This window comes from Lutra lutra, chromosome 10 (genome assembly GCF_902655055.1).
Source record: "Lutra lutra chromosome 10, mLutLut1.2, whole genome shotgun sequence".
In the NCBI taxonomy this organism is placed as follows: Eukaryota; Metazoa; Chordata; class Mammalia; order Carnivora; family Mustelidae; genus Lutra; species Lutra lutra.
In genome coordinates this window covers 111828180-111854404 of record NC_062287.1, presented here as the reverse complement: position 1 = coordinate 111854404, position 26225 = coordinate 111828180, and the positions used below count along the sequence as shown (strand labels likewise).

The window sequence follows — 26225 nt, the reverse complement described above, 5'->3', positions numbered from 1 at the left end:
TTCTCACCCCTGTGTCAGCCCACCCAAGGGGAGATGATGTCTTGAGCCGGGAGGCTGTCCCTCTCCTGTCCCTGGTGCGTTCCCCACCCCCCGACCCCCAGGTGCCATCTGGAACTCTCTCTTCTTTAAGTGACTGCTGTTTTGAGCCTCAGCCCTCCAGTGGGAGGAATTTTGCAGCTCTGAGTGGGAGCATCCGGGAGGCCTCCTGGAAGCCTGCGGAGCCGAGTCCCTCTCCAGCGGGGTTCACAGGGCCATGAGGGAACAGGACACGCCCATGCCACACACGCAGGGAGGGCTCAGTGTGGGGCCGAGCGCAGAACGGGCCGGCAAACCGGGCCTTGCTAGCGAGTGGCGCGTGTGGAAGTCAGTACAAATGCGGTTCTTCTGTTATCGGTAGTTCTGCGAGAAGTGGGACCTGAGCGGGCCCCGGGCACCCGGCAATCCGGTTTCTAACGCGCCTCACGTGGCCCAACGCGGAGAAGGTGGGCAGAACCCGTGACGGGGCCTCCTTGGCACACAGCGCCGGCTCCTGTGCCCACCCCCGCCCAGGGCTTGCCCCGAGTCGCTCAGCGGCAGTGGTCAGCCCCGTGTGCATCGGGCCCAGCGTGACCCGTGCAAACCCGTGCCACGGAGGTGCAGGGACAGGCCACCTCCCGGCAGGAGCTCTGAGAGAACGAGTCTCTCCTCCTTCCCGTTGCCGATGCTTCTGTTTATTACGTGTCTTCAGCTTTGGTATTTGATTTAGGAGGAAGCGTCTGAGCTGCAATCCCGATCCCCTTAGAGATAACGTATTGTGGTTCCTCTGTCCTCCCTGTCTCGCTCACACTCTCAGACTTCTCCCCCAGAGCAGACGCCTGCCCTGTCCACACGGGGCCCACCTCCCGGCCGCACACGTCAGCGGACGGGGACGCTTCGCCATCTCTCATTTGCTTTCACGTGGACTGTCAGACGTACTTGGTTTCCAGGTGACCTTGGCCTTCTCCTATCACTGAGGATCACAGTAGAGCCAGGCAGAGAGCCCCCCCCTCCACCTTCTGTCACAGACGTCGCTGTATTTGGCCCTACCCGAGGTCTTCCGCGACATTCAGTGTTGGGACTCCTTCACCCGTCTTGGCGATCTCTGAGCCCCCTCCTTGTTTGGTAGCTGAGAATCAAGCCCCTGTCGCTCCCTCTTGGCCTCTTGTTGTACAGAGACCATCCATCATGGGAGAAGGTTCCGGAAGGCCTGGGCAGGAATGACTGGCTGCCTTGAAGAGCTCCATTGGAGCACGGTGCAGGGCACACACCGCTGTTGACTCTGGCCCCCGGGCAGCGAGCTGTGTCTGTCTTCTTGTAGGAGTTCACGGGGTCCAGGCTTCTGGGAATGAGTCACCTCCCAGGTCCCCTCCCCCGGAGGTTTGTCTTAGGACCGTCTTTCCAGAGGGTCTGTGGGTTAGGTATCCCCCTAGCCTTGCTCTCTGTAGCATCCTGGCCCTGGGTGGCTGAGCGGCGTGGGGGAGGCATGGGTGGGCTGGGCCTGGCTCCCTTGCCCCTCTCCACCAGGGACTCGTCTCCCATCAAACCAGAGTCCTTTTCCTGGAATCGCTCCTCTCCCCGGTGACCTCGCCACCTTCTGCTCACCTCTCACGTGAAGCTCCGGAGTTCCAGGACTCACTCCATACTCTTCTCACACCCAGGGCCTCTGTTACCACGCCTGAGTGAAGGACGGCCACGGCCACGGCCATGGCCAGGGACCCATCTCGCATTCAGCTCTGACCTCCCATCCCAGGGGCGGGGCTCACTCTCCCTTGACACCTGCTCAGTGAAAACTCACGTTGCCTGGAAGGGATGCTAGGACCCTCCCTCCCTCTCTCTGACCTACATATCTGGTCTCACTGCTGTTCCCTCTCTCAGCTAGTGGTTAACTTAAAAAAAAAAAGAAACAGCAACTTTATTGAGGTCTAATTTACAAGACATAGCGTTCACCCCAGCTCTCCCGTCCATCTCTGTGACTGTGTTCTCCATGCTGCCCTCTTGTCCCTGGACCGGCAGAGCCCACACAGCATCCTAGGCGACTGCTTGCTGTGAACACAGTCCCACCCCGTCCCTCAACCTCCCCCAGGTGCTCCTGCTGTTTCAAGGTTAAAGATCAGATACCAACACAGCACGTCGCCCCCACCCCACTGATCCCTGCGGGTGTCCTCACGGCCCGCGCTTCTGGTGACGCCGCACGGCCGTGATCCCGCAGGTGCGTGCTCGGTGACTGTGTGGCCAGCGTCTCTGTCCACCAGCGCTCTGTTCTGTCCACCCTTGTGCCCCTGCGGCTGGCGCATCAGTGTCCCCTGAGGGAGTGGATGAAGTCAGTCACCTGCACCCTCGCCACCGGTGGGTGGGAGTGACATTAGAGCAGCTCCCTAGATGATGAGGTTAGTGCCCTGAAGACAGGAGTGTGCTCCTGCTGTTCGGAGGGTCCTTACTTGGGACTGGTGTCGGCAAGTTGCTTTCTGTTTGGTTTGTTTTTAAGATTTCTTTCTTTATTTGAGAGAGAGAGAGACAGTGCTTGCACACTGTGGGGTTGTGGGGAGAGGGAGAGGAAGAAGCAGATTCCCCCTGAGCAGGAGCCCCCACCATGGACCCTGAGGTCCTGACCTGAGATCATGAAACCAAGAGTCAGACGCTTAACTCACTGAGCCACCCAGGCACCTTGGTTCAAGTGTTTTCTTTTCTTTCTCTATTTTTTTAAAGATTTTATTTATTTATTTGAGAGATAGAGTGAGAGAGCACAAGCGGGGAGCAGCAGGCAGAGGGAGAAGCAGACTCCCCACTGAGTGGGGAGCCCCACGTGCAGCTCGATCCCAGGACCCTGAGATCATGACCTGAGCTGAAGGCAGAGGCTTAACCGCCTGCGCCCCCCGGCGCCCCTGCATCATCAAGGTCTACAATGTGATGCCTGCATCTTGACAGTTTCTCGGTAGAGGGGAAAAAAGATTTCTTTCAGAAATTGAGATCTAATTCCCTTTCCGTACAATTTGCCCATTACAAGTGTACAATTCAATGAGTTTTAGTGAATTCCCAGGTGAGTACGTCCATCACCACAATCTTTCTTAGCACATTGTCATCACCCCAGAAGGGAAGCCCTACTCATCAGCAGTCAGCCCCATCCCCAGCCCCCGGCCCCCGGCAGCCACTCACCTGCCTTCTGTCCCTGTGGCTTTCCTTCCTCTGGACATTCCCCACCAGTGGATTCATGCACTGCGTGGGCCGGGAGACAGAGCCACGTTTTCCTCCGTTGACTGCTTCCCCTGAGACCAATACTTACCTCATTGGCGCCTTGAATGCCATCATTACACAGCCTCACACGTGACCCAGCAGCCCGGCCGGCACAGACGTCAAAAGCTCTTGCGTCAAGAGTTTTGGGTGGGTGGATGGAAGGATGAATGGAGGGAGGGATGGATATCGTCTTTGGGGCTGCCATTTTGTTTCTAGGTCTCCCCATCCGGGAATGTACTCTGTCCTGCCTGGTTATTGGCTACCAAAAAGAAATTGGTTTGGGATCTTAGGCTTAATTAGAAAATTACTTGTACATGACCCCGACTTGAGCACATCTTCTGCCCCGAAAGTGAAGTCAAGAGGACCCAGTGGGCTGAAGGAGATGTTGGTGATGATGCTCTTCCTTCAAGAACTTCGAGTCCCTACGGTGTGGCCCGGGGTTGACTGCTGTCCCACCACGGAGGCCCCTCAGACGCTGAGAAGTACCTTACATCTTGGTTTGACACTTCTTATTTTTTTAATATAAGAAAATTAAAAATACAGGTCAAGTCAAAGAATAATGCCATAAATACCAGTGTGTCTATCATGAATAATTGACAGTGGTTAGCATTTTGTCACTCTTTTTTTTTTTTTTTTCTTAGAGAATGTGCAGGGGTCGGGGGCAGAGACAGGGAGAGGGAGAAAGAGAATGTTAAGCAGCCTCCACACCCAGTGCGGAGCCCAATGCGGGACTGGATCTCACGACACTGAGATCATGACCTGTGCAGAAATCCAGCGTCGGACCCTTACCTGACAGAGCCACCCAGGTGCCCTGCATTTTGTCACTTTTTAATTCTAGGCTTAAAACGTTCCTGATAATGTCAGAGTCTCCTCTGTACTCATGCCCAGCCCTTCTCCTCAGAGGCGAACACTGTCACAAATTCAGTGTGGCTCCCTCTTGTGTCTTGTTCTCCGTTCGTATGTATTAGTGATCACTGGAGTGTGGGCTTGTGTAAGAAAGAACATATACACTTGGTATTGTACTGGGCGTGTCATTCATAATTTTTAACATCTGACAGTATATTGTGAGACGTCTTTTCTTTGATATTACTCATTCACCAGTTACCCATTTATCCTTCTGTTCCCCCTTCCCTCCATCTGTCCACCCATCCATCATCCTTCCATCCATCCCTCCATCCGTCCCTACATCCATCCATCTGTCCCCCCTTCCATCCATCCCTCCATCCACCCATCTACTCATCCATCTATCCACCCCTCCATTCCTCTCTCCTTCCCTCCTTCCCTCCCTCCATCCACCCATCTTTCCATCTAACCATCTATCCCTCCATCCATCTCTCCATCTGTCCCTTCCTCCCTGCCTCCTTCTATCCCTTTTGCATGACAGAAACAGATGGTCTGGATCTTTGATCTCTCCCTTCAGTGACCCTGCTCTCTTTGTAGTGCACGTTTGGATCATTTTTTGGGGGGATGGAGGGCATGGACTCTGGTTTTCTTCATGGCTTCATTAATGGGTTGCTAAGGCCAAAGAGAGCCCCTCTTGCCTGGCCCCGACTTCCCTCTGCCTCCATTTTCTGCACGACGTGGTGATGATGGTCAAGCTCGTATCCTTAAATGGAGTGGTTTGCACCTCACAGTTTTAATCAGGAAACTAGCGGGTTGTAAGTGGTTTAAAATACAGGGAGGGCTGCGGTGGGGGGAGGCTACGATCGTGCCAGTTATTATCCATCTCACATGGCAGCTGGCTGGAGGCCGAGACGGGCTTTATTTTCATTTGCATCATTAAAAAAACAAAAGCCCCAAACCCCTGTTTAACCAGCATCGGTTTTGTGTGGTGTAAGGCTTCCACGCTGCATCTCCGTTGGTTTTAGGTTAATGTTTTCCATGTGAGCGTGGCCACCGTGGCTCGCTGGGGTCTCCGTAGCCCCGGTGATGAGTGTCTGAGTTGCTGTGTCCTTCTGCTTCAGCTTCGCCTTAATACCTGCTTAAATCTCTCTGAGAAGATAACATTTGGGGAAGTGGCTTTGGCCTGGAATTACCACACATTCTGTAAAAAAAAAGCTTTGTAAATCCCACATTGTGTGGGGAACATTCTGGTTCAAAGGCCGCACTGGGGAGAAGCAGAGCTCGCCTGCTCTCCCCATGTCCCGGGCTGATAAGAATTACCCAGAAGGCGGCAGTGCCAGGGCCCGAACCATCAATATTTAATTTTCTGGGTTAAATCCAAGGCCGCGGGGCTTCTCTTCCCACACCTTCTGTGGTCGGATCTCGGTGACTCCTGCTGCGTTTGCCTCCTGCCCACCCGTTTTTGATTTTGCTCTTCCTGCACTCCCTCTCTGGATGGACAGGGGGTTGTACCCACAGTGTCCGCGCTGTATCTCCCACTGCCTCCCGTCCACTTCTTGGCCCCTGCCTGCTCACCTGTGGCTCCGTGTGCACTGCTGGACGCCGGGATTGGCAGCCCTGCCTCTCACGGCTGTGGGGGAGCCCTTCTGAGCTTTCCTTGTTCCTCTTTGGGCTCAGGAGTGCTAATCCTAACTTCCAGGAGCACATGAGATGCGGGGGCGGGGGTCAGGAGCACGTGATCCCCTCCCCCGTCCTCCCCCAACCTGAATGTCCTTTCCTCCACTCTACTTCTGGACCCCCCCACCTCGTTGATGGCTAGCAAAAGGGGAGAATTCACTCACTTCCAAGGAGGGCACAAGTCACGGACAGACTCCAAGCCAGTGCCTCCGTGTCCCGTCCCCTTGACAATGGCTGAGGACTGCCAGTTAGCCTCTTAAAATGAGCCCCAACACGTGGTTTTCCTACTACTTCAACAGAGCGCCAGACGGTGATGAGGTTTTTAATGTTTGAAAACTCTTACTCTGGTTGGAAAAACGAGTCCACACCTACTTCCTGTCCTTCGTTAGTGTTTAAACGTCCACAGTCACCAGCGTGGCCCCGAGACTTCAAAATCCTCAGATCAGGCCGTCCTCCTCAGTCAAGGTCACCCAGCTTTGCCTCTTCCCTAGAAATCCCTTATTTGAAGCTTCCTGGGTCAGCTGGGAGAACGTTTCCCTGTTTGCTGGCCCAGGTTCCAGCCTGAGGGGTCTTTGTCCACAGCAAATGCCCTGTTCGTTTGCACGGCTGCATTTGGAAGCTGCCCGGTCCTAGTTTGGGTCAGTTTGGTGCTGGCTAATTCTTGGAGGCGTGCAGATCTGCACATGGTGCACGAGCAGCTCCGAGGGGCTCGAACATGCCTGACTTCACCTTCAGACAGCTCCTGGCAGTTCTGTTTATGACGGCTCTCTTTAAACGCACCGTTAAAGGACTGATAATGACATGAAGTGGGACCTGGAGGAAGTTTTCGGTGCGAAACGCCCTCTGCAACAGGTGACGCCCTTGGAAGCTTGGACTTCTTTCCGAGTATCCTGAGTTCTTGCTGAACGCTGCTGGGGTATTTATTCTCCCTGGGGCCCTCTCCAGCTCTGCAGGGAGGGTCCCCCTGGCACCATTCCCCCTCAAATGCCTTGGCAGCTCTTCCTCTCATTTTTTTTTTAAACTTTTTCTGGGTGGAAGTCCCTGTGGTCCAACGTTGCGTTGACGACGGACGTTGCGTTGACAACGGTCCTTTCCTTGGCCCCCTGACCCTGCACTGTAACAATGCATATGTTACACAGTAGGATGTTTATGGTCTTTCAAGCTCTGTCTAGACACTCCTGGACCCTTGTACGATCTCACAGAACAACCCCTGCCATCACCCACATTGTACAGGACCCGGAACAGATCTGGAGAGCCGTTGACTCTCTCCCATAAAAATTCTCATGTCCTGTTGTTGCAAATCAGGGAACAGTCTTGTCCAGCTTCTGTCTCTTTCTGCCCCCATAGGCCGACCACTCAGGCATCGGTGGACACACGACACCAGAGCACAAAGGTTTTGGTCATCTGTGGGTTGTGTGAGTTAGTTGGCAACACTGGTATGGCCCACCCAGAGCACGTGGTGCTAAATGGGAGGCAGAGATTGGGCCAAGTTCACTGTGTTATGGGCTGTGTTGTCTCCCCACTGCAATCCCTGTGTAGAAGTTCTAACCCCTAGCACCTCGAGATGTGAGTATAATGCGGGGGGGGGGGTCTTTAAAGAGATGATTAAGGTAAAATGAGGTTGCTCGGGCAGGACCTCATACGATGGGAATGGTGTCTTTTTTTTTTTTTTTAAGATTTTTAAATTTATTTTTGAGAGATAAAGCATAGGTAGGGAGAGGGGCAGAAGGAGAAGCAGACTCCCCGACTGAGCAGAGAGCCCCATGTGGGACTTGATCCCAGGGCTGGTCCTGGTGTCATGACCCGAGCCAAAGGCAGATGTTTGACCGACCAAGCCACCCACGCGCCCCAGGAATGCTGTCCTAAAAGGAGATCCAGACACAGACACACACAGAGGGATGACCCCCAGGACACAGGGAAAGGCCAACCATCTGCACACCAAGGAGAGAGGCCTGAGGAGGAACCAGCTCTGCTCACGGAGGCATCTTGGACTTCCAGCCTCCAGGACTGGGAGACAACGAATGCCCATGTTTTAAGCCCCCATCCGTGCTCTTTGTTAACACAGCTCTGGAAAACGATGTGCACCGCCTATGTGGCAGACCCACACTGGGTGTCTGCCTCCGCCTGCTTCCAGGACCCGTGTTCTTTCCCTGGTGTCCTGGTATTCGCAGTTGTCAGCCTCACATGGTGCGGAAAGGCCACAACTCCTCGACCAGGCAGGAGCGTAGCTTCGCTCACTGTCTTCCCTTTAGATTTGAGCTTGGCCGTGAGCCTTACCGGTGGAGGGAGGTGTTTCCTACAGGTCAGTCCCCAGCCGACCAGAGCTGTGCCGCTTACAACCCTGCAGATGTGGGTGCCGTCTGCCCTCTCCGGGTCTTGGCTCTGTTCTAACAAGGCAGCGTGTTCATGGTGCCCTGGGTGCAAAGCAAGCCCTCGGTCATGGCAGCCGCTACCATTCTCCCCAAGGTCCAAACCCAACCCTACTTATGTTGGAATACGTCACTAGGAGCGTTCTGTTTCTGGAACGTTCTGTTCAGTGCAGTTCTACCAACATTTACGGAGCTTCAGGTAAGAACTAGACACACACCCTTGTTCTCATGTTGCAGATCATACACAGTGTGGAGCTGGGAGCCGGTCGGCTGGGTCTTGGGATGGGGCCACATGCGTGGGGTTGGGCAGACATCTTGGAAGAAGATGTGTGTGGTGTCCCTGTGCGTGAACGTGCCTCCCACTAGGGGCCAGGGCCTCTGGGGGCTGAGAAAACCTGAGGAGAGCTGGCGCTGGCCCGAAGGAACCCTGGGAGCTTCCTGGACAGATGCTTGAACCAAGGCTTATGTTGTCCACAGAGGCCTGCTTCCACTGTGGGATTTTGTAGATCCCACCCCGTGCCTGACTGAATGTACGTACTGCTCGTCAGGAGCTGAGGGACAGGCCACTCTGATTGGGGTCTCGGAGGTGCCGTTATGTCCACCTGTAAGATTTCTGTATCTTAAGCCACCCGGCTCAGCCCAGACACTCAGGGAAGTTTTCAGATGAATCTGGACATCTCGGTGTTTGGGGTGTCACACCAGGGGATCAAAAAGTGATAGTTACTGAAATGTCATAAGGTAAAGTACATGCTGGTCTGTCCCTCCTATAGGAAAGCAGTGCAAGATGGAGAGGCTGTGACCACAGCCCAGGCAGGAGGGAGCAGGGATCAGCTGACCCACAGGTTAGACAGGAAGGAACAGGGGTCAGTCGACTCATAGCCTGGGCAGGAGGGAACAGGGGTCAGCCAACACACAGGCTGGACAGGAGGGAACAGGGGTCAGCCAACACACAGGCTCGACAGGAGGGAGCAGGGTTCAGCCGATTAGCATGGGCTGTGCTCCATGGGCAGTCACACCAGCTCCCTGGGTTCAGTTTAGGATACTCAGTGGTCAGCTCAACCTGGAGGGAGGCCAGAACAGGTGAATCCTGGACCCAGTTGGGAACAGCGAGTGTGGTTGCAGCTGGCAGGTGAGAAGGGGAAGGGACAGTTAGCTGGAGTCACAGGAGCACAGGGACATCCACAGCCTGACATGCCAGACAGTTACTGAGAGGGATTTGGCATTGCTGGAATGTGTCTGTGTGTGCGTGCAGGTGCATATGTGTATGGGGTTGGGGCCAGGGCCGAGGGTGGCCTTGATAGGCAGGATGTGTCCTGACAAGGAGGTAGGGTCCAGACCAGAGTCACTTTTTCTCTGTGTCCCTTGAGGGAGAGGCAGGCCCTGAGCCCCCAGGCATTTGAGTAACTGGATCAGGAGGGGACACAGGTGACGGGACGGGAGTGACGTTGTTGGGTCTAAGAGACATGCAGCTGAGCTCAGTGCAGAGGCTGCTGGAGTAACCCAGGTGAGAGAGGATGGGGGTCTGCTGGGCGGTGGTGGGGATACAGATGGGGACTCAAGCATTTGAAGCCATAGATTAACCTCGGCTGATCTGGAAGGTGCAGAGCAGAGAGGAGTCAGGAGCATCTCCTGGGTTTCTGGAATAGGAGGTCCCACCACTGGCATTCAGAAGGAGGGTGAGGATAGAAAGAGTGGTGGACTGGGGCAGGGGTAGAGGTGTGGGTGGGGCTCAGGTTGGGAGGGGTTGGGTGTCAGCAACAGGTGACACCTGAGTGACTGATTTGTCCGTTGGTGTCTAATGCCCCATGTGGTAACCTGGCCTGTGCGCCCAAGTTCACGGTCAGCGGGTTCTTTTGCATTAAACGCCCCGTCAGAGTGACCATTCCAGTGTCGTCAGGCTGCAGAGCTGGTTCCAGTTGTCCTGTCAGTCGTGAATTCATCCGGGGTAAAAATCTTTGTTGCATGTGCGCTGTTGATCTCCCGAGGGCCCCCACAGCCTGGCCATCGCTGGAAGGAGACCGTAGCCGTCCTCTGTTTTGTCCAGAGGGGCCGCCGTGGTTTACATCCATGGCGCACACGCCCGGCATCTTCCCCGACACCGGCGTGCCCCGCGCTTTGTCTATTTTTTTAAAGCTGCTGGCGCATCAGAGGCTCGATTTTACTTCTTTGAAAACAGTTGTTTAGAATCTCCCAAATTTTGTCCTTTGTTATGGAGATGAAACTGTTTCTCCCTTGTATTGTCAGTGCTCAGCCCTGGCGCAGATTAACAGGTAATTGGAAACTCGGAACAAGGCGGTGTCTCCCTGATCCACAGAGAGCTGGACATTAAGTTCCATCCTTGGTTTTCTCAGGGCTGGTCAAGTGTTCTAGAACCTGAGGGTGGCCAGGTGTGTATGGAGAGCAAGTAACGCATCTGTTAAACCACGAGGACTCAGGAATCGACTCGACTTGGGTTCACACTGAACCTGGACCACTTTCTAGACATGTGGCTTTGGGGTCATTACGTGAGAGTCTGAGGCTCCGCTTCCCCATCTGGGAATAATAATAATAGTGATTGTTTTTATATTGATCGTAATAATCATATTTGTTAAATGTAAATATCTATTACATGCATTGTATTGATTACATATAAATACATAATTGTATAATTATAATTGCATCTACAGCAACAGCAGTAATGATAATACTGTTTGCTCACGGTTGTGGTGAAGTTAAATACAGTTAGCGTAGTTCTTGGCATATGAGGATTCAGTAAACCTTAGCCATAGCTGTATCGTCATCACCATCACCACCATCCTCACCACCATTATCACTGTCGTCATTGTCATCATCACCATTGTTGCCATCACCAGTGTGCCGTCACCACCTCCATCACCATCATCATCCACCGCCGTCACCACCTCCATCACCATCATCATCCACCGCCATCACCATCATCACCACTATCACCATTAGTGTCTTCTCCAACCAGGCTCTGAGCTCCTTAAGGGGCAAGACCCTGTCTCTGTCATCTGTGTCCCCACCCATGCCTGCCCTGGTGCTGGTAGAGGACCCTTTATGCAGAAGCTAGACGAGCAAAGGTGTTCTCTCAAGCAGCCCTGCGGTGGCAGTGGCTGGGTTCTGGGGTTCCTGCCACCCAGGCCTTCCCTGCAGTGCTCCTGGTGCTCTGTGAGTGCTCTCGCACACCCGTAATAGACTATGCGGAACAGCCATCTCATGCGCTATAGGGAGACCGGAACGTGGCACAGCTCTCCTGACCGCATCAGGTCAGAGTGGGCTGCAGGAAGGTCACTTGTGATAGGTACTGTCAGTGCTCCACCTGCCACGGGGCCTTCTTGACGTTTCTTAGAGCAGGACCGCTGGTTGTGCAGGGCGAGCCCACCCAGGGCACAGACTCTGCATCCCCGGCTCTGCCCACAGTGGAGTGGGCACTCTGGGGTCACCCATGATCACCTGCGATCACATGGGTCCCTTGGGAACAGGTCCCAGCCCATGCTCTGCTCTGCCCTCACCCGCTGGAAACCCCTTGGGTGTGGCTGCCATGTGGGGCCCCAGGCCTTCCTAGGGTGCTGGAGCTTGAGCTGGGGGTGTGTGTGGTTGGAACCCAAGGCCAGTGGGGACAGGAAGTGGCGAGTTATCCACAGTCCCACCTGGTCACATCGGACAGATATAGTTTGTTGTGCTGAAGTTTCCAGATACTCTCTTCACTCAGCCAAGGCTGGGCGGGGCTGCGGGCATCCTGCAGTGTCTCTGACGTGAGCAGCCGGGCCCCACTGGCCTGGTAGCCCCAGGAGGAGCTCCGAGGTTACCCTTGAATTCAGCCTTTGACATTGGCAAGGGACAGACGGAGCATTCATGCCTCCTGGGTCAGGTTTCCCGGACCGTGGGATTCGGGGCTGCCTGCTGAACGTCCCTCATTGTTGGGAGCAGCTGGCTCGGCGGGTCTCCCGGGGGCCCAGACTCCAGACCCACAGAGAAGGGCCTCTGCATCCCGGGCATGCAGGACCCCCAGGAGACGGTGGGTCCCAGCCTCTGGTCCTTTCTGAAGGTTTCCGCAGTGATAAAATGAGTTCTTGAGCTCCTGCTGGTGGCCGTTCAGTAGAATGTCATTTTAATTCAATAGAAATCGCGAAGTCTCTGTTAGAAGCAGATGCGACCTGGCCTTGGTACTTGATAGCTTATTGGGGGAATCTCCCAGAAGGGACCTGGGAGTGGGGCCAGGGCGAGGCCTTTGGGTTCTCAGCCACCCTGCTAGGTTTTTTAGGAAAGTGTTTGCAACGGATTTGCAGGCACCATCTACGCTACTGAAGTTTTAAAAAAATAGGATTTTAAAATCAAACTGTGTTTCACTGTTGCCTTCCTCTCTGCTTTGGGAGGGGTGGGTCGGCGTTGGAGAAGCGTGGGTTGGTGTCCCAACCCAGACCTGCTGCAGAGGTCAGGGGCCAGCACTGTGGCCACAAGGCCTGGGATTGGAGAAGCTCCACATAGGGGTGGGAGTGGCCCAAGGCAGTAGGCGGTGCTGGTGACCAGAAAAATCCCACAGGGGCCACGGGAACCTGAGCCAAGGCCCTCGAAGCCCACAGTTCCATCCTTGCCCTTGTCCTTTTGTATTTACTCAAGGTCTCCGTCCAAGCGACATCCTGGAACGCCGGTTAGTGGGAGGGGGGTGTCTGCCACTCAGAGGACCTAGACGGCAACACCTGGATGTCTGTGGCCGGGTGGGGGTGGGCTGCGCCACTGACCGGTGTCTCTGTCCCTCCCCGCAGAAGTGCATCCGGTTTAACCCAGATGCCACCGTGTGGGTCGCCAAGCAGCGGATTCTGTGCTCCCTGACCCAGAGCCTGAAGGATGTGCTGAACTACGGGCTGTTCCAGCCGGCCAGCAACGGGCGCGACGGGAAGTTCCTGGATGAGGAGCGGCTGCTGCGAGAGTACCCTCAGCCCGTGGGCAAGGGCGTCCCCTCCCTGGAGGTACTGGCTGCTGCCTCGTGGCCTGGGTGCAGGGCTTGGGGTATGGGGAGGACTGTCATGACACTCCAAATTTGATTTGGATTGGGGAATGACCCTCACATGAAAAGTGAGCTTGGGGTCTTATGGGGACCCTGAACTTTGGGAGTTTCAGACAACGGCGCCGTTTTCGAGCCCTTTGCTTCCGTACTGTGGACTGGATGAGTCTGTTGGCGAGAGATCTTGGGGTGCACACATGAGGGGTCTGACTCAGGCTCACGTTGCCAGGACCGGCGGAGCCGGGGGTGCAGGATGGGGCTTGTTTCCGTCTCCCTGACTTGGTCTTCCTGCCTGGGGTGCGCAGTGGCCAGGGGCTGTCCAGCAGTGACCCAAAGCATGACGTCCAGCCTCTTGCCAGGGGATGACCAAGGGGCCTGGAGCTGCCGCAGCCGTGGGCCTGTTGCATGACACAGCAGTGCGCGAGCTGGGCACCCGGACGCCCTCTGTGTGTGGCGTGATGCCGGCTGCTGCCGCTCTGACCCCCGGCCAGCCGCATCCCCAGGTTTACACACAGTCTCTCCACGTGATGAGTGCGACAGTAAGGCAAGTGGCATTTTTCCTGTTGCGCAGTGGGACTGGGCGCGGCGGGCGATGACGCTCCTTTCAGCCCCGTCAGACAGGGAGAGGCTGCACGTGTGGAAGCGTAGCCGGCCCTCCAGCAGCCTGAGTGTGTTCGATCACATTCACGGTGATGAGACCGTCCTGAAGTCAGAGAGGTCATGGACGAAGGCCAGACCTCATCCGCACCTTTCAAAGCCCAAGAGTGACTTCGAGAGTGAGGTTATGGAGACCCCATTTAGACAGAGCCAGTGTCAGACTGTAGGGGGCGTTTTGGTGGAGGGAAATTTGGGGCGCCACTTGGCTTCCTGTGGTTCCCTGTTCTGACCTCAGTTTGCTCATCTGTAAAATGGGTATCCATTGGAAAAAATCCCTTACTGGGGGTCTACTAAGTACCAGACGCTTTCTTAGGCACGTTCACCATGTTCACGAGACCGTCAGGGTCTGGTCTCATGGGGCTGACACTTGAGTGGGAGGTGACAGACCAGGAGCAGTGAACAAACGGTTCATTTCGGGGGCTGGTGATTTCCAGGAAAACCCAGCGAGCAGACCGGGACGTCCAGGGTCTACTCTTGATCCAAGAGGCTGTTGAGGGCGGCGAATCTGGTTGGGCCCCCGCTCACTCCCGAGAACCGAATGAGAGGGTTTGGGAATGCAGAGTAACCTGGGCAGGGCGTTGTGCTGTTTCTAGAACTGCAGGCGCACACATACACTCCCCTCCCCCATGTCCCGTCCAGGACTCGTGTCACGGGAGCTGAACGAAGAGGCCTGTGGTGGGAGCGTCTCTGCTCCTGCGTGTGCATTGCCCCATGGGGGGCTCGGTCCATTCCTGGGAGCTGTGCAGCCCAAGCCGCCACCCAACCTCTCTGGGCCTCAGGCTCCCAGCTTTCAAAGTGGGGGAACATGGATCGTGCCTGCCCAGGGGGCCCAAGGCTCCAGCGAGCACTCCTGTGCGAGCCGGCGGTCTCCTTGCCGTGAGAGAGTTGTCCTACCTCCATGTTTCCATCTCCTGGAGCCTCAGTCCCGCCCCCGCATCCTCGGTGCCGAGTGAGATGGGCCTGGTGCTCCCCATGTCGGGCGGGCGTGGCTGTGAGCTCTTTGTCGCCGAGGATTTCTGGGGCGTATGCTTGGCTGCTTGGGAAACGTGGAGGAAACCGCAGGAAGGGCTTTGCCGTCCAGAGGCTGAATCTCTCTTTGGCCACGAGCTGGAAATGCTGGTGACTCTGGAAATGGACATGTTCCTCTGAGCACTTCCTGTCCTGCCAAGAGATGGTAGCAGCCCTAGTTTTTTTTGTTGGTTTTTTTTTTAAAGATTTTATTTAGTTATTCATGAGAGACAGACAGAGAGGGAGAGGCAGAGGGAGAGGGAGAAGCAGGCTTCTCGCTGAGCAAGGAGCCTGACATGGGACTCGATCCCAGGACCCTGGGGTCATGACCTGAGCCGAAGGCAGACGCTTAGCCCATGAGCCACCCTGGTGCCCCAGCCCGAGTGTATTTTTTTTTTTTAAGATTTTATTTATTTATTTGACAGACAGAGACCACAAGTAGGCAGAGAGGCAGGCAGAGAGAGGTGGAAGCAGGCTCCCCACGGAGCAGAGAGCCCGACGTGGGGCTTGATCCCAGGACTCTGGGATCATGACCTGAGCCCAAGGCAGAGGCTTTAACCCATTGAGCCACCCAGGTGCCCCCCGAGTGTATTTTTATAACCAGAAGTCCCCGTGACTTGAGTTCCGTTAACCTTGTCAGCTAGTGAGCTCCCGCCTCTCCCGACATCTCTCTCAGTGGCTCCTGAAATCTCAGAGTTCTGCTGGGGGATAGCAGGGAGCTTGCCACAGCCCAGGGCACCGGGCACACAGAACACACTGTCCTGTTGGAATCTAGAACCGGTGACAGAAATCCTAAAATGGGTCTTGGTCCCCACCTGCTAGGACCGTTCAGGACCAGGGACACCTGCAGGCTGTGGTCAGCACACGTTGTCCTGAAAGTGGGAGCTGCCTGAGTGTCACAGAACTTTCCGATTTCACTACAGGCTTCTATTGGTCCTTAAAAAAGAAAAAAAAGACCAAGTTTCAGTCTGTGTGACCAGGGAATTTTGTGTGTGGTGCACACGCTGTTTTTACATGCAGGGGAGAGGAGAGTAAGGTGGCAGCTTTGGGACCGGGATGTGAGATGAGACAGTGCCAGGATAGGTCCCCCGCTGCCCTGCACCCTCACGTCCCTCACTCTGGGCTCGTTCAGATTCTTGGGGCTGAGGGACGTGGAGGGAGGGGTCCAGTCTCCAGCAGCTGGTGTCTGTCAGGATGCCCCTGGGCCATCCTCAGGCCTCCCCGCCCACAGATCAGGAGACCAGTCCCAGACGGGGAAGGTGTCCGGCCACAGCTGGCTGGACGGTGGTGGGGCTGGGCTTGGAGCAGGTGCCTCCCCCGGGAATCCTAGCGCATGCCAGCTGCTGGCCCTCCCCAGCTTTCAGTCGTGGCTCCTGCACATCAGCCCTCAAAGGGGTGGTAGCCCCTGGGCCGGGCACGAGGTGGGGGTGCTGGGCTTCCAGGCACACTGACACCCGGACGTTCCTCTTGGGCACTGACCATGTCAGAGCGAACTACTTCGTGTCCGGCTCCGAGAAGGTGCTGGATTGGAGGGAACGAACGTCACCCAGAGTCCCGGGATGGCAGCGGGGACACCGGCTTTGCCAGGCCGGGCTTCCGAGGTCTGGGTGTGGAAGACACGTCCTGGTTTGTTGACGGGACCACGCGCATGGCCATGAGGATAACGATTGCCACCCACGAGATGCACACCGGCCATGGCTTCTCTTTGGGAGGCTAGGACGCCTCCATGCCCCCAGTTGCTCTCGTGTCTTTCCAGCCAAGTGTCCACGGACCTTCGCAGGTCTGATTCCTGTGACATCAGGGGTCTGTGGTAGGAAGGCGGTTGGTTCACCCGACATGGGAGGAGTTTGCTGCCAGGGGCCCCAGCTTCCCGCTCAGCACGAGGCTGTGTTTCCTTGGAACGCCTTGTGACGTATTCACGCGCCCCCTCTTCTCCTGTTTCCGTTTCTGTGCAGTTCCGATACAAGAAGCGCGTGTATAAGCAATCCAACCTGGACGAGAAGCAGTTGGCGAAGCTGCACACGAAGGTAGGCGGGGGTGGCTGGCACGCGCATGGTGGCCTCGCGTCTCACACGTGGCATCACCGTCTCTGCAGATCGGGGCGCTCTTTGGGCCGCAGGTTCCTCTTCCTGGGAAGCCTTCTCCACTGCACCTGCCAGTGGGCGGGGCCAGGATGTGCAGGTGCCCTGGGGGGCTTCTCCCACTCACGCCCCAGGGCCCGCCCGGCTGTTAGGGGGCAGCGGTGCTCCACAAAGCTGGTGGGAGCTCGGGCGGGAGAGTATGAAGTTTCCTCAAGGGCGGGGCTCTGGAGAAGGCTGGGATCGGACACGCACCTGGTGGCGAACGGCCCCACCTTGCCTGGGCGCGTGTGGCCCATGTGGGCCTGACTAAACCACGTGAGTGAACACGCCCTCCTGTGTGCCCAGAAGGGCATCCACCAGGGCCCCCGAACACAGCCGTTCTGTCCTTGTGACGAAACTGTGCTGGGTGACAAGTCACACGGGGACAGCGTCAGGCGGGTCACCATTCAATGCACGTCCCCCCTGGGTGTTTCTGGGAGGAGGGGAAGCCCCTCTCTCTGAGTCCCCACTGCCGACGTAGAGGACACACTGACCACAGAGCCAATTAAAGGGCTTGACCCCAACCGCACAGAGGTGAGACTGGCTTGTGGCCAGCAGGGGTGTGGAGGAGGGGGCTGAGGTCAGGAGCCTGGCTGGGCTCGCGGCGGGGACCCCTGCCCCTTTGTCGGGGCTGCTGTGCGTGTCCGCAGGGTACAGGGGCTCGAGTGTGACCTCACCCACCTTCGTGGCGAGGAGGATGCCCGGTGTCTGGGGGTGCTCGAGGGTGGGGCGCACAGGGAGAGATGCGCCAGGACGTCGGGACGTGCCTGGACACTGCCTGTGGTCCACCCTCATGCCGCCCAGGCGAGCGTACATGGTGCTGGGAGCTCCGTGGGCACTTGCAGCCGATGGGCTCCCCTGGCTCTTGTTCCGTCCCCCATTTGTAGCACAACAGATACGGGGATTTATACTGTGCTCAACTGGTTGTGGCTCACCATTACTTACCGATGTGCTCACAGTGTCCGGACGTGGCTGGTGGTGGCCCTTCTGCCTGGCTCTCCCCCTGACGTGTCCCCACCATCCTCTGAGCCCTGACAGCTTTGTGGCCCAGCTAATGGTCCGGGTCCTCATGCACCTCCCTGCCCAGCCCTGGAATCCGCCGGAACAGTGGCCTTTCAGCCCCAGGGTCTGCAAGCTTCTAGTTTTTTTTTTTTTTGATGACCTTCTGATGCATACATAAAAATGTGCTTTTTGGATTTAAAAAAAACAAAAAGCAATTACTACATAGCAGTGGAAACATTAAGTGAGCACAAGTGTATCTGTCTTTGGACATTTGTTAATTTTGGCTCCGGGATATAGGTAGAGTGTGCGGGTGGAGATCCAGCCTGGCCCCAGAGCCCCCACGGCCGTGCCGTGTCATGGGAGCTGCGTGCAGGGTGGGTGCAGACTCGGGCCAGCGACAGGAGATCACCTGTTCAGGTGGAGGCAGATTGGATACTGGGCTTATCCTCAGGTGGAGGCAGATTGGATACTGGGCCATCTGCTCCGTGGCAGGAAATCATGGTTTCTGTTACAGATGAGACCGGGCTAAGCTGGGGAAACGTCCCTCCCTACCAGGCTTGATCCCCAGGTCATTCTGACCCCATGAGAAGGGATTATCTCTTTTAACCTTGAATTGCTTCGTGGCGAGACATCCCTGTGTCTGTCCATGTAGTCACAGGTTCACCGAAAAGTGGATTAGCTAAGTGAGGGGCTGCCCTCTCTGCCCTCCACTGCGGCTGTTGAAAGCACAAATGTTGGTGCTGGGGCCTCGCTCCCAGGAGAGGGACTCTAAAGCTCGGGGGTACATCCTAGAAGCTAGTTTTCCAGAGTGGCCCCGGTGGCTCATCCTTTCATCTGCGAAGGAAGGTCCTGTGGCTCTTGGCATGGACGTGAAAGGCGAGAGATTTCTAGAACCTTCATCCCAGCAGGCTGCTTGCATCTGCCTCACGCTGGGCTCCTTGCTTGGCGCTGGGGTTCCAGATACCGCGAGCCTCTGCCGGGTGGGTCTGTAGCGTCCCATGCAAGGGGTAGCTCCTTTTCCACAGAGGAGGCCGGAATGCACCCTGGAAGGATGCTTCCGGGGCCCGGAAGACATTTCTGTTTGTTGATTTTTCCCCTTAGACCAATCTGAAAAAATTCATGGACCACATTCAGCACCGTTCGGTGGAGAAGATCATCAAAATGCTGGAACGAGGCCTGGATCCGAATTTCCATGACCTGGACACGGGAGGTAGGTCCCGGGTGGAGAGGACGTTGGTAAGCCTCACAGAAGCGCGGACTCAGTCCAAGAACGTGCCTTTGTTATCAGATCCCACACGCAAGGGCAACAGCTACACTGTACGTGGTTTTCGAAAGTACTTTCTCGCTCCCGCTTAAGTTCCAGATGAGAAGGGCCGGCTGAGCTGTGTAGCGAGCACGGAGCCTGGCACATAGTAGGCGCTCGTGCATGGCTGTTGGGAGAGTGAATGAAGGAAGGATGGTAAGGCGCGTGGACCCGTTGTGTGCCCGCTGTGGGAGAAACACTTACGCGTGAACGCCTCACTCCCATGCTGGCGTGTGGGCTGCTCATCGTTCGTGGGTCCGAAGAGCCTGGGGGTGCCCAGATTCTACGCTGTGGCTGTGGGGCTGGACAGTTTCTCCTTCTTTAAACAATTGCAAATGAGCAATGACCTCTATTTCATCTCTCCGCCCTGCCCCCCTATAATTGAGATGCAGTGGATCCCTAATCTTGTTAGTTTCAGGCTAGGCTCTGGATTGGATAATTGGATACATTGTGTCCTGAGGACCACAGGTCTGGTTAACTTGTTACGGGGTACAGAGGACATGTTACTGTTCTGAGTACAGAGAACTCATTAGCTGTAGTCCTGTGCTCTACCAGGACTCCTACAGCTTGTAACTGGGGATTCCTACCGTTGGCCACCTGTGCCATCCCCACCCGCCTCTGGCAGCTGGCACTCTGCTCTGTTTGGGGGCGGGGACTTTCAGATTTGGCATGGAAGTGGCATCATACGGTATCCGACGTTGTTCACGTAGCACGGTGCCCTCAAGGCCCATCCATGCTGTCCTCCTGCATTGCCTTCCTTTTTGTGGTGGGATCGAACTCCTTTGTGGGCCCGGATGGCTGTTTGTGGGGGGGCTGTGTCCTGGGCTGTGGGATGTTTGCAGCCTCGCTAGCCTCCACCCCAGGCCCCAGGCCCCAGTCGCAGTCCAGGCTGTGACAACCAGGCTGTGTGCAGACACTGCCCTGTGTCCCCTGGAGCAGAACACAGTCACTGGGTGAGAGCCTGTGCAGTGGGACACGCTGAGCTGGGCTGGCCGAGAGAGGGCTCAGGCAGACTTCGTGGCATCTGGAGGCATTTGTCCCTGTCGGTTGGTAGTGTTCCTTCTGGACTCAGTCCCTGCAGGGTCCCTTTCCCCACCGCTGGGGACCGGCCAGCCCTCCACCTGGGCCACTGTTACCTACATGTGTCCTGCCCTGTGGCTCAGGTACCGAGCCCACAGCAGGTGCAGATGTCAGCTCTAGGATGGAGAATTCTCATCATCGCTCGGGGCTCCTCTGACCACTGCAGCTGGGGCAAGACCCCCCCGGGCCCATCCGGCGGTGCCCATCCCTGCCCAGCCCAGGTTGCAGTGCTGCGATCCGTGATCACCGCTGACTCATCTGTCTCCTCAATTAAACTTCTGACCACAGCTTTGGTACCTGAGATGCCAGAAGATGGGACTTGGGCGGTGGGGGTTTGGATGGCACACGTGGCTGGACCATGGAGGTAAAACGTGGAGGGCAATGTAGAGAAGTGAAGTCTGTGGTTCCCTCCTTGGGCCAGCCTTTTACCTGGATGTCCACCAGCCTGGCCTCATCCCTGGCTGTTTCCAGATGATTCCACGAGGGAGGGCAGGCAGTCAGGGAGCCCAGGGGTCTGCCGCAGGCTGCTCTTCTTCCCACATGACCCCCTTTCCGTGGCCTCGTTTCCTGGAACTGGCGTCTTCCAGATTCTTGGCTTGTAGTGACACATCCTCCAGGGCAGACCCTCTCCTAGCTTCTAGAACCACACAGTACAGACCCCGAGTTATTTCCAGACAGAGGTCCGCACCGTCTCCCATGGCCCTGTCTGCGGCTTGACGCCACTGGCAGCCCGGGCCGGCTTCTTTGTCTCGGGCAGCCCCCATCTCCACTCTTGGCCGGCGGCTCGCGCCATCGAGCTCTGTGTCCCGTTGGGTGTTGTGTGTGTTTTTCTAATTATTTTCTTGTCCGGACAGATAGACTAGAAACGGTTACTTATTTTCAAGTGTAACATGTCAAGCAGAGACGCTGGCACGTGGCAGCCACCAGATCGTCATGGACCACGCGCAGATCTGTCCTGGTCGTGCCTAACGCTCCCCGAGAAAGCAGAACCTTCCCTGTTTCCTCTTTGCCCATTTTTTTTTTTAATTAGTGGACTTTATTTGTTAGAGCAGGTTTAGGTTTACAAGGAAGTGAGTGGAAAGCTGGAGGCTCTGTGGGAGTCCCTGATAACCTCCAGCCCCGCCGTTCCCAGCATCCTGCATTTCAACCAACGGCCACGACAGCTGTCCCTCACCACAGCGACACAGAGCAGCCTCTCTGCCCTTGACGTCGTCTGTGCTCACCCGTTCACCCTCCAGCCCTGCTAACACATAGCAGCGCTGATCTCTTCACTGTCTCCATGGTTTTGCTTTTTTCCAGAACGTTGTAGCGTCGAAACCATACGGTATGTGGCCTTTTCAAATCGGCTTCTTTCACTGAGGAAGATGCTGTGTTTCCTCCATGACTTTTCAGCTCGGGAGCTCCCTTCTCTGTAGTGCTGAGCCATTTCCCATCGTCTGGATGGACCCGGTTTATTTGTCCGTCCACAGGACAAATCCGTCCACAGGACGTCCTGCAGGACGTCCGGCTGCTTCCAGGTCTCAGCAGTTGTCAGAAAAGCTGCTACAAACATCTGTGGGCAGGTTTTTTGTGGGCAATGTGGAGCATCGGGGACCACTTGTCCTCCCGCCCGAAGCCAGCATGCCGAGAAGCCTTGACCCTTCTGAGAGAGCTGTGTGCGACAGTGACCGCGGGAGGCGAGTCCTGCTGGGGGGCCGCCCAGGGAGGTGCCCTGGCTGTGGAGAGTCGGGGAGACACGGTGGCCTGAGGTGTTCCATTGATGACGGTACCTACGGGGCGGGGACATCGGAGCACCCACTGTAGTGTTTCATGTCTCACGTGTGGTGTGTCGTCCACAGTGGGGTCTCTGGAAAGGTCCCGTCGTGTTAGTGGTACAGCGAAAACTCCAGGTATTGTTTTCTCCTTGTCTGGAAGCCACAGGGACGGCTCGGGATGGCTGTCACAGGCTGCCTTCAGACAACAGGTTATGTGACCAACCTGTCCCGATTCTCCTGGGATGGCTCACGTTCGGGAACCCCCTTGGTCCCAGACAAACCGGCACAGTCACCCCAAGTGTGACCATGGCACTTAATGATGCAGCTGTAGTCACGTGATTACAGGCGAGTGAGGTGGCAAGGGCACGGGAAGCCTCGTTTCCCTCAATCCTCGTGCATCCGGTGAAGCTGGCCCTCTTTGTGCTGCCTCACGTCCCCTCTTACCCTAGACGCCGCACTGTTGTCCTCATTGGCTCTGACCCCTGTGGCCTCTTCTGGTGTTCCAGCAACTCCACGCTGAGCTGGGTGACCTTGAAAGCCACCTAGCGAGAAAGCAGTCTTCCTCACCCTCCCCTGTGCAGAGAGGGGAAAGCAGCTTCCCACGTGCAGGAAACCCCACGTTCGGACATGCGCCACGTGTAGTTCTTGGACGCTTCTGGGCTGCACGCGGGGGCCAGAGGTTGGGGAAGCCCCCCTCTGGCTGGAGAGATGCACAGGAAGGGACGAAATCTCCATGCAGTGGCCCGCTCATGAGAACAGCAGCTGGGATTACAGCCAACCGTCGGGTGCCTCGTCCAGTGGAAATGTTCCTGAGTCACAGCAACAGTCCTATGAAGACATAAAGCCTCGCCCACTGGGGTCCTGGGCGCATCTCCTGCTTTGGTCGGAACCTCTGGGATAAGGTGCATGGCGTTCTAAGCCCTGAGGAGGGAAACCAAAGTAATAATCTGAGCAAAATTTAGCGTAGTGCTTTTATGTCCCCCCGTGCTCCCGAGCCTGCAGGAATCCCGGGCATGACAGCCGCGGGGTATTAACAAAGCCGGGAGCCGTCTTTCAACTCCTGAAACGTATGGAGGAGTAAGAGTGGAATTTTCATGGGCGGGCTGCACTTCGCCAGGCACCTGCGATGGGTCCGGACTGCACCCGGGAGAGCCAGCTGCAAGGTTAGTTTCCAGGGCGGTGACAGTTCGTCCCCTGGTCGGGCTCCTGTTTGTCACCTGTGCCGAGAGGTGCCCAGCCCCACCGCGTGTCACCGCAGCCCAGCTCCCGTAGCCCCTGCGTAAACTCCGGAATGGAATTCTCCAGAAATCATTGCATTGGGTAAACGGGAGGGGGGCAGTCTGAGCAGACGCGGTTCTGGAACCTCGTAAATGTCAGCAGGCAGAGGGTGGGAGGCACCTGGAAGTCTGCAGGAAGACTGTGCCGCTCGCGGGCTGGGGTTCTGGGGTACACTGGGCTGGTCAGATGCACTGCCTGGTCCCGAGAGATCCGTCTGGAAACGGGAGCTCGGGTGGAACATCCAGTTAGTTCAGGGTCATGTTTCAGCAAGGGTCATAGGTGACTCCTAAGGTGCATGGGGCCGGGGAGGGTAGACCCCTGTCAGGCAAGCAAGGGATTGGGGTGGGCACAGGCATGGGTGCCTGCAGGAGGGACCCTTGGCATTGAGACATCCGCCAGGGCTGCTGGCCAGGGGGAGAGGAGGTCAGTCTGGTGCTTCTCACAGTGACCCATGTCACAACGTGCACACATGGTCATGAGCAAAGGCCCCGTGGTCAGGAGCGTCTCCTCAGAGGGCCGGCTGGGGACGGGTCAGCAGCAGCTTCATCCCATCAAACCGTCACCTGCAGCATGAGCCTTGGGGCTGTCCCTTCATTGCCTACACAGGGCAGTGACTCTGTCAGAGCAGCGTGAGGTTTACAGAGTTAGGAATATATTCCAGAATGTTCCAGCTGCACCGTAGCCCATCTGCCCTGCTCCTGTCTTACCAGAGTAGGATGCATTTTATAATTAACGAGCCAATCCGGATAGGTTGCTGTTAACCAAAGTGCGTGTTTTCTTCCGGGTTCATTCCCCATCCAGTTGGTTAATGTCGCTTTTCTGCCCCAGGAGCCTCATGGCACGTGGCTGTCTTGTTGCCGTGGGACCCTCTTCATTGTGACAGTTTCTAGGGCTCCCCTTGGTTTTTCTGACCTCGGCCGTTTTGGGAGCCGGTTGGGCATTTTGTGGAACGTCCCCCTTGTCAGGGTTGTCTAGTGTATGCGTCACGGTCAGACTGGGCTGTGGGTTTGGGAGGAGGCCCCCAGGGTGAAGGGCCCTTTTCCGTCACATCCGGGCTCGTGCTCCGCACCTGACTCGTCCCTGTGATGCTGGCCCTGCTCACCCGGCAGGGGTGCGCGTCAGGTCTTGGCTGTACGCTCCCTCTCTTCCCCTTTACGGACTGTCCTCTTTGGAAGGAAGCCACTCAGCACAGCCCACAGCTAAGCATGGGGAGTTACATGCCCCGTCCTTGAGGACAGTATCCACACACGTGATGGAATTCTGCACGCAGGTGTGTCTTTTCTCCTGCATTCATTCATTCATTCTCTCTCGGTTATCCCTATCAGTGTGGACGGCTGGATGTTGAATTCATCATCTAGGTCAGGACCCAGTGCTCTAGCTCTGCCCCCTGGGAGCTCTTTCAGCCGGCTCCCAAGGCCCTTGGACAGACCCCATCAATGTGGGTCCTTAGTTTTTGGCCCCTTGCTTACTATCTGGTACTAGAAGACGCCCCAGGCTCATCCTGTGCATTTCCTGCCCAGACCCGGAGCCCGCCAGTCGTCCAGGAGAATGGATGGAGAATGGTCATAGGAACCAGAATCTGTGTGCTCATCGCCGCTGGACGGCACTTGCTCCCAGCACAACAACCTGTGTGTGTGTGCATGTGTGTGTATATACTCGTGAATGTGTGCATATCTACAAATCCTTCTGTGTGTAACCATCTGTATCTGTATTCAGACAACATGAGCGCACACCAAGGTCTCCAATCTGATCCACAGCCACGCAGACCAGTGCCGACCCTTCCCTGGCTACGCTGTCACCTCCCCACTGATAGTGAGAGGCCTGGTGGCCACTCTCTGCCATCTGTTTGTCTCATTGTTCAATCCCAGGACGCGTGAATATTCCCTTAACCTGGAGGACACCACAGTCCTTTTATCATATGGAGGATGTGCCCGTGGTCCGCCAGGCGGGGCGGAAACCCCAAACCTTGTCTCCCTTCTAAAAACATTCAGCTGTGTCTACTGTGTAATACATTCAATATGTTCATACCATAAGGTGTGTATAATTTTTTGCATTAAAAACATTATTAAGATATAACTTACGTGTGATTCGGTCTTTGTGTTTTATAAGGCTTTATCGAGATACATTTCACGCGCCACTGGATTTAGCCATCAGAAGTGTATAGTTCAGTGGTTTTTAAATATATGCTCAGAGTCGCACCATTGCCGCTGCCTTTAGGACACCCAGGCAGGAGACCTTGTGCCCATGTGCGGTCACGCCGCACGTACTCCCTGGCCCCCGGCAGCCACCTGTCTGCTTCCTGTCTCTGTGGGAGACAGAGTTGCACACTACGAGGTCCCAAGTGACATTTGTTGATGGGCCACTTTTGTTCCCCCACTCATTAGTTGGGGCCGCTGGGGTCATTCACACTTCTCGGCTGCCATGGACACTCTTGTGTGGAGTGTGTGGATGTGTTTTTATCCATCTCATGCCCGGACCCGGGGGACTGCTGGGCCGCGGGGTAGCTCCATTTGGAAGCTTTTGAGAAGCTGCCGGATTGGTTTCCAATGTGGCTGCACCCTCTGGCATCCCAGCCACAGTGCGTGGGAGGTTCCAGTCCCCGCAGCCTTGCCGATGCTCCACCACCTGTCTCGTTCATTACAGCCGTTGTTGCAAATGTCCCATGTCCCCGTGGTTTTATTTGCATTTCCCTGATGACCCATGATGCCTAGCATCTTTCCCTGTGCTTACTGACCATTTGCATATCTTTGGGGGAAGTGTCTATCCAGGTCCTTTAACCCCCGTTTCGATTGGGTTGTGTGCTCTTGTTGAGTGGTGGAAGTTCTTTATATATTCTGGATACAAATCCTTAATCAGATATGTGGTTGCAAATACCTTCTT

The 26225-nt window shown here is 56.0% G+C and overlaps 1 protein-coding gene across 1 annotated transcript in view; it reads left to right on the top strand.

Moving 5' to 3' along the window:
* SHANK2 (SH3 and multiple ankyrin repeat domains 2) overlaps positions 1-26225 on the top strand; it is a 463356-nt gene that overhangs the window by 67632 nt on the left and 369499 nt on the right. The window contains exons 3-5 of the mRNA XM_047692580.1: positions 12905-13108; positions 16764-16835; positions 19032-19140. Of these exons, the coding sequence (XP_047548536.1) occupies positions 12905-13108; positions 16764-16835; positions 19032-19140 (385 nt within the window). The remainder of the gene's footprint in view (positions 1-12904; positions 13109-16763; positions 16836-19031; positions 19141-26225) is intronic.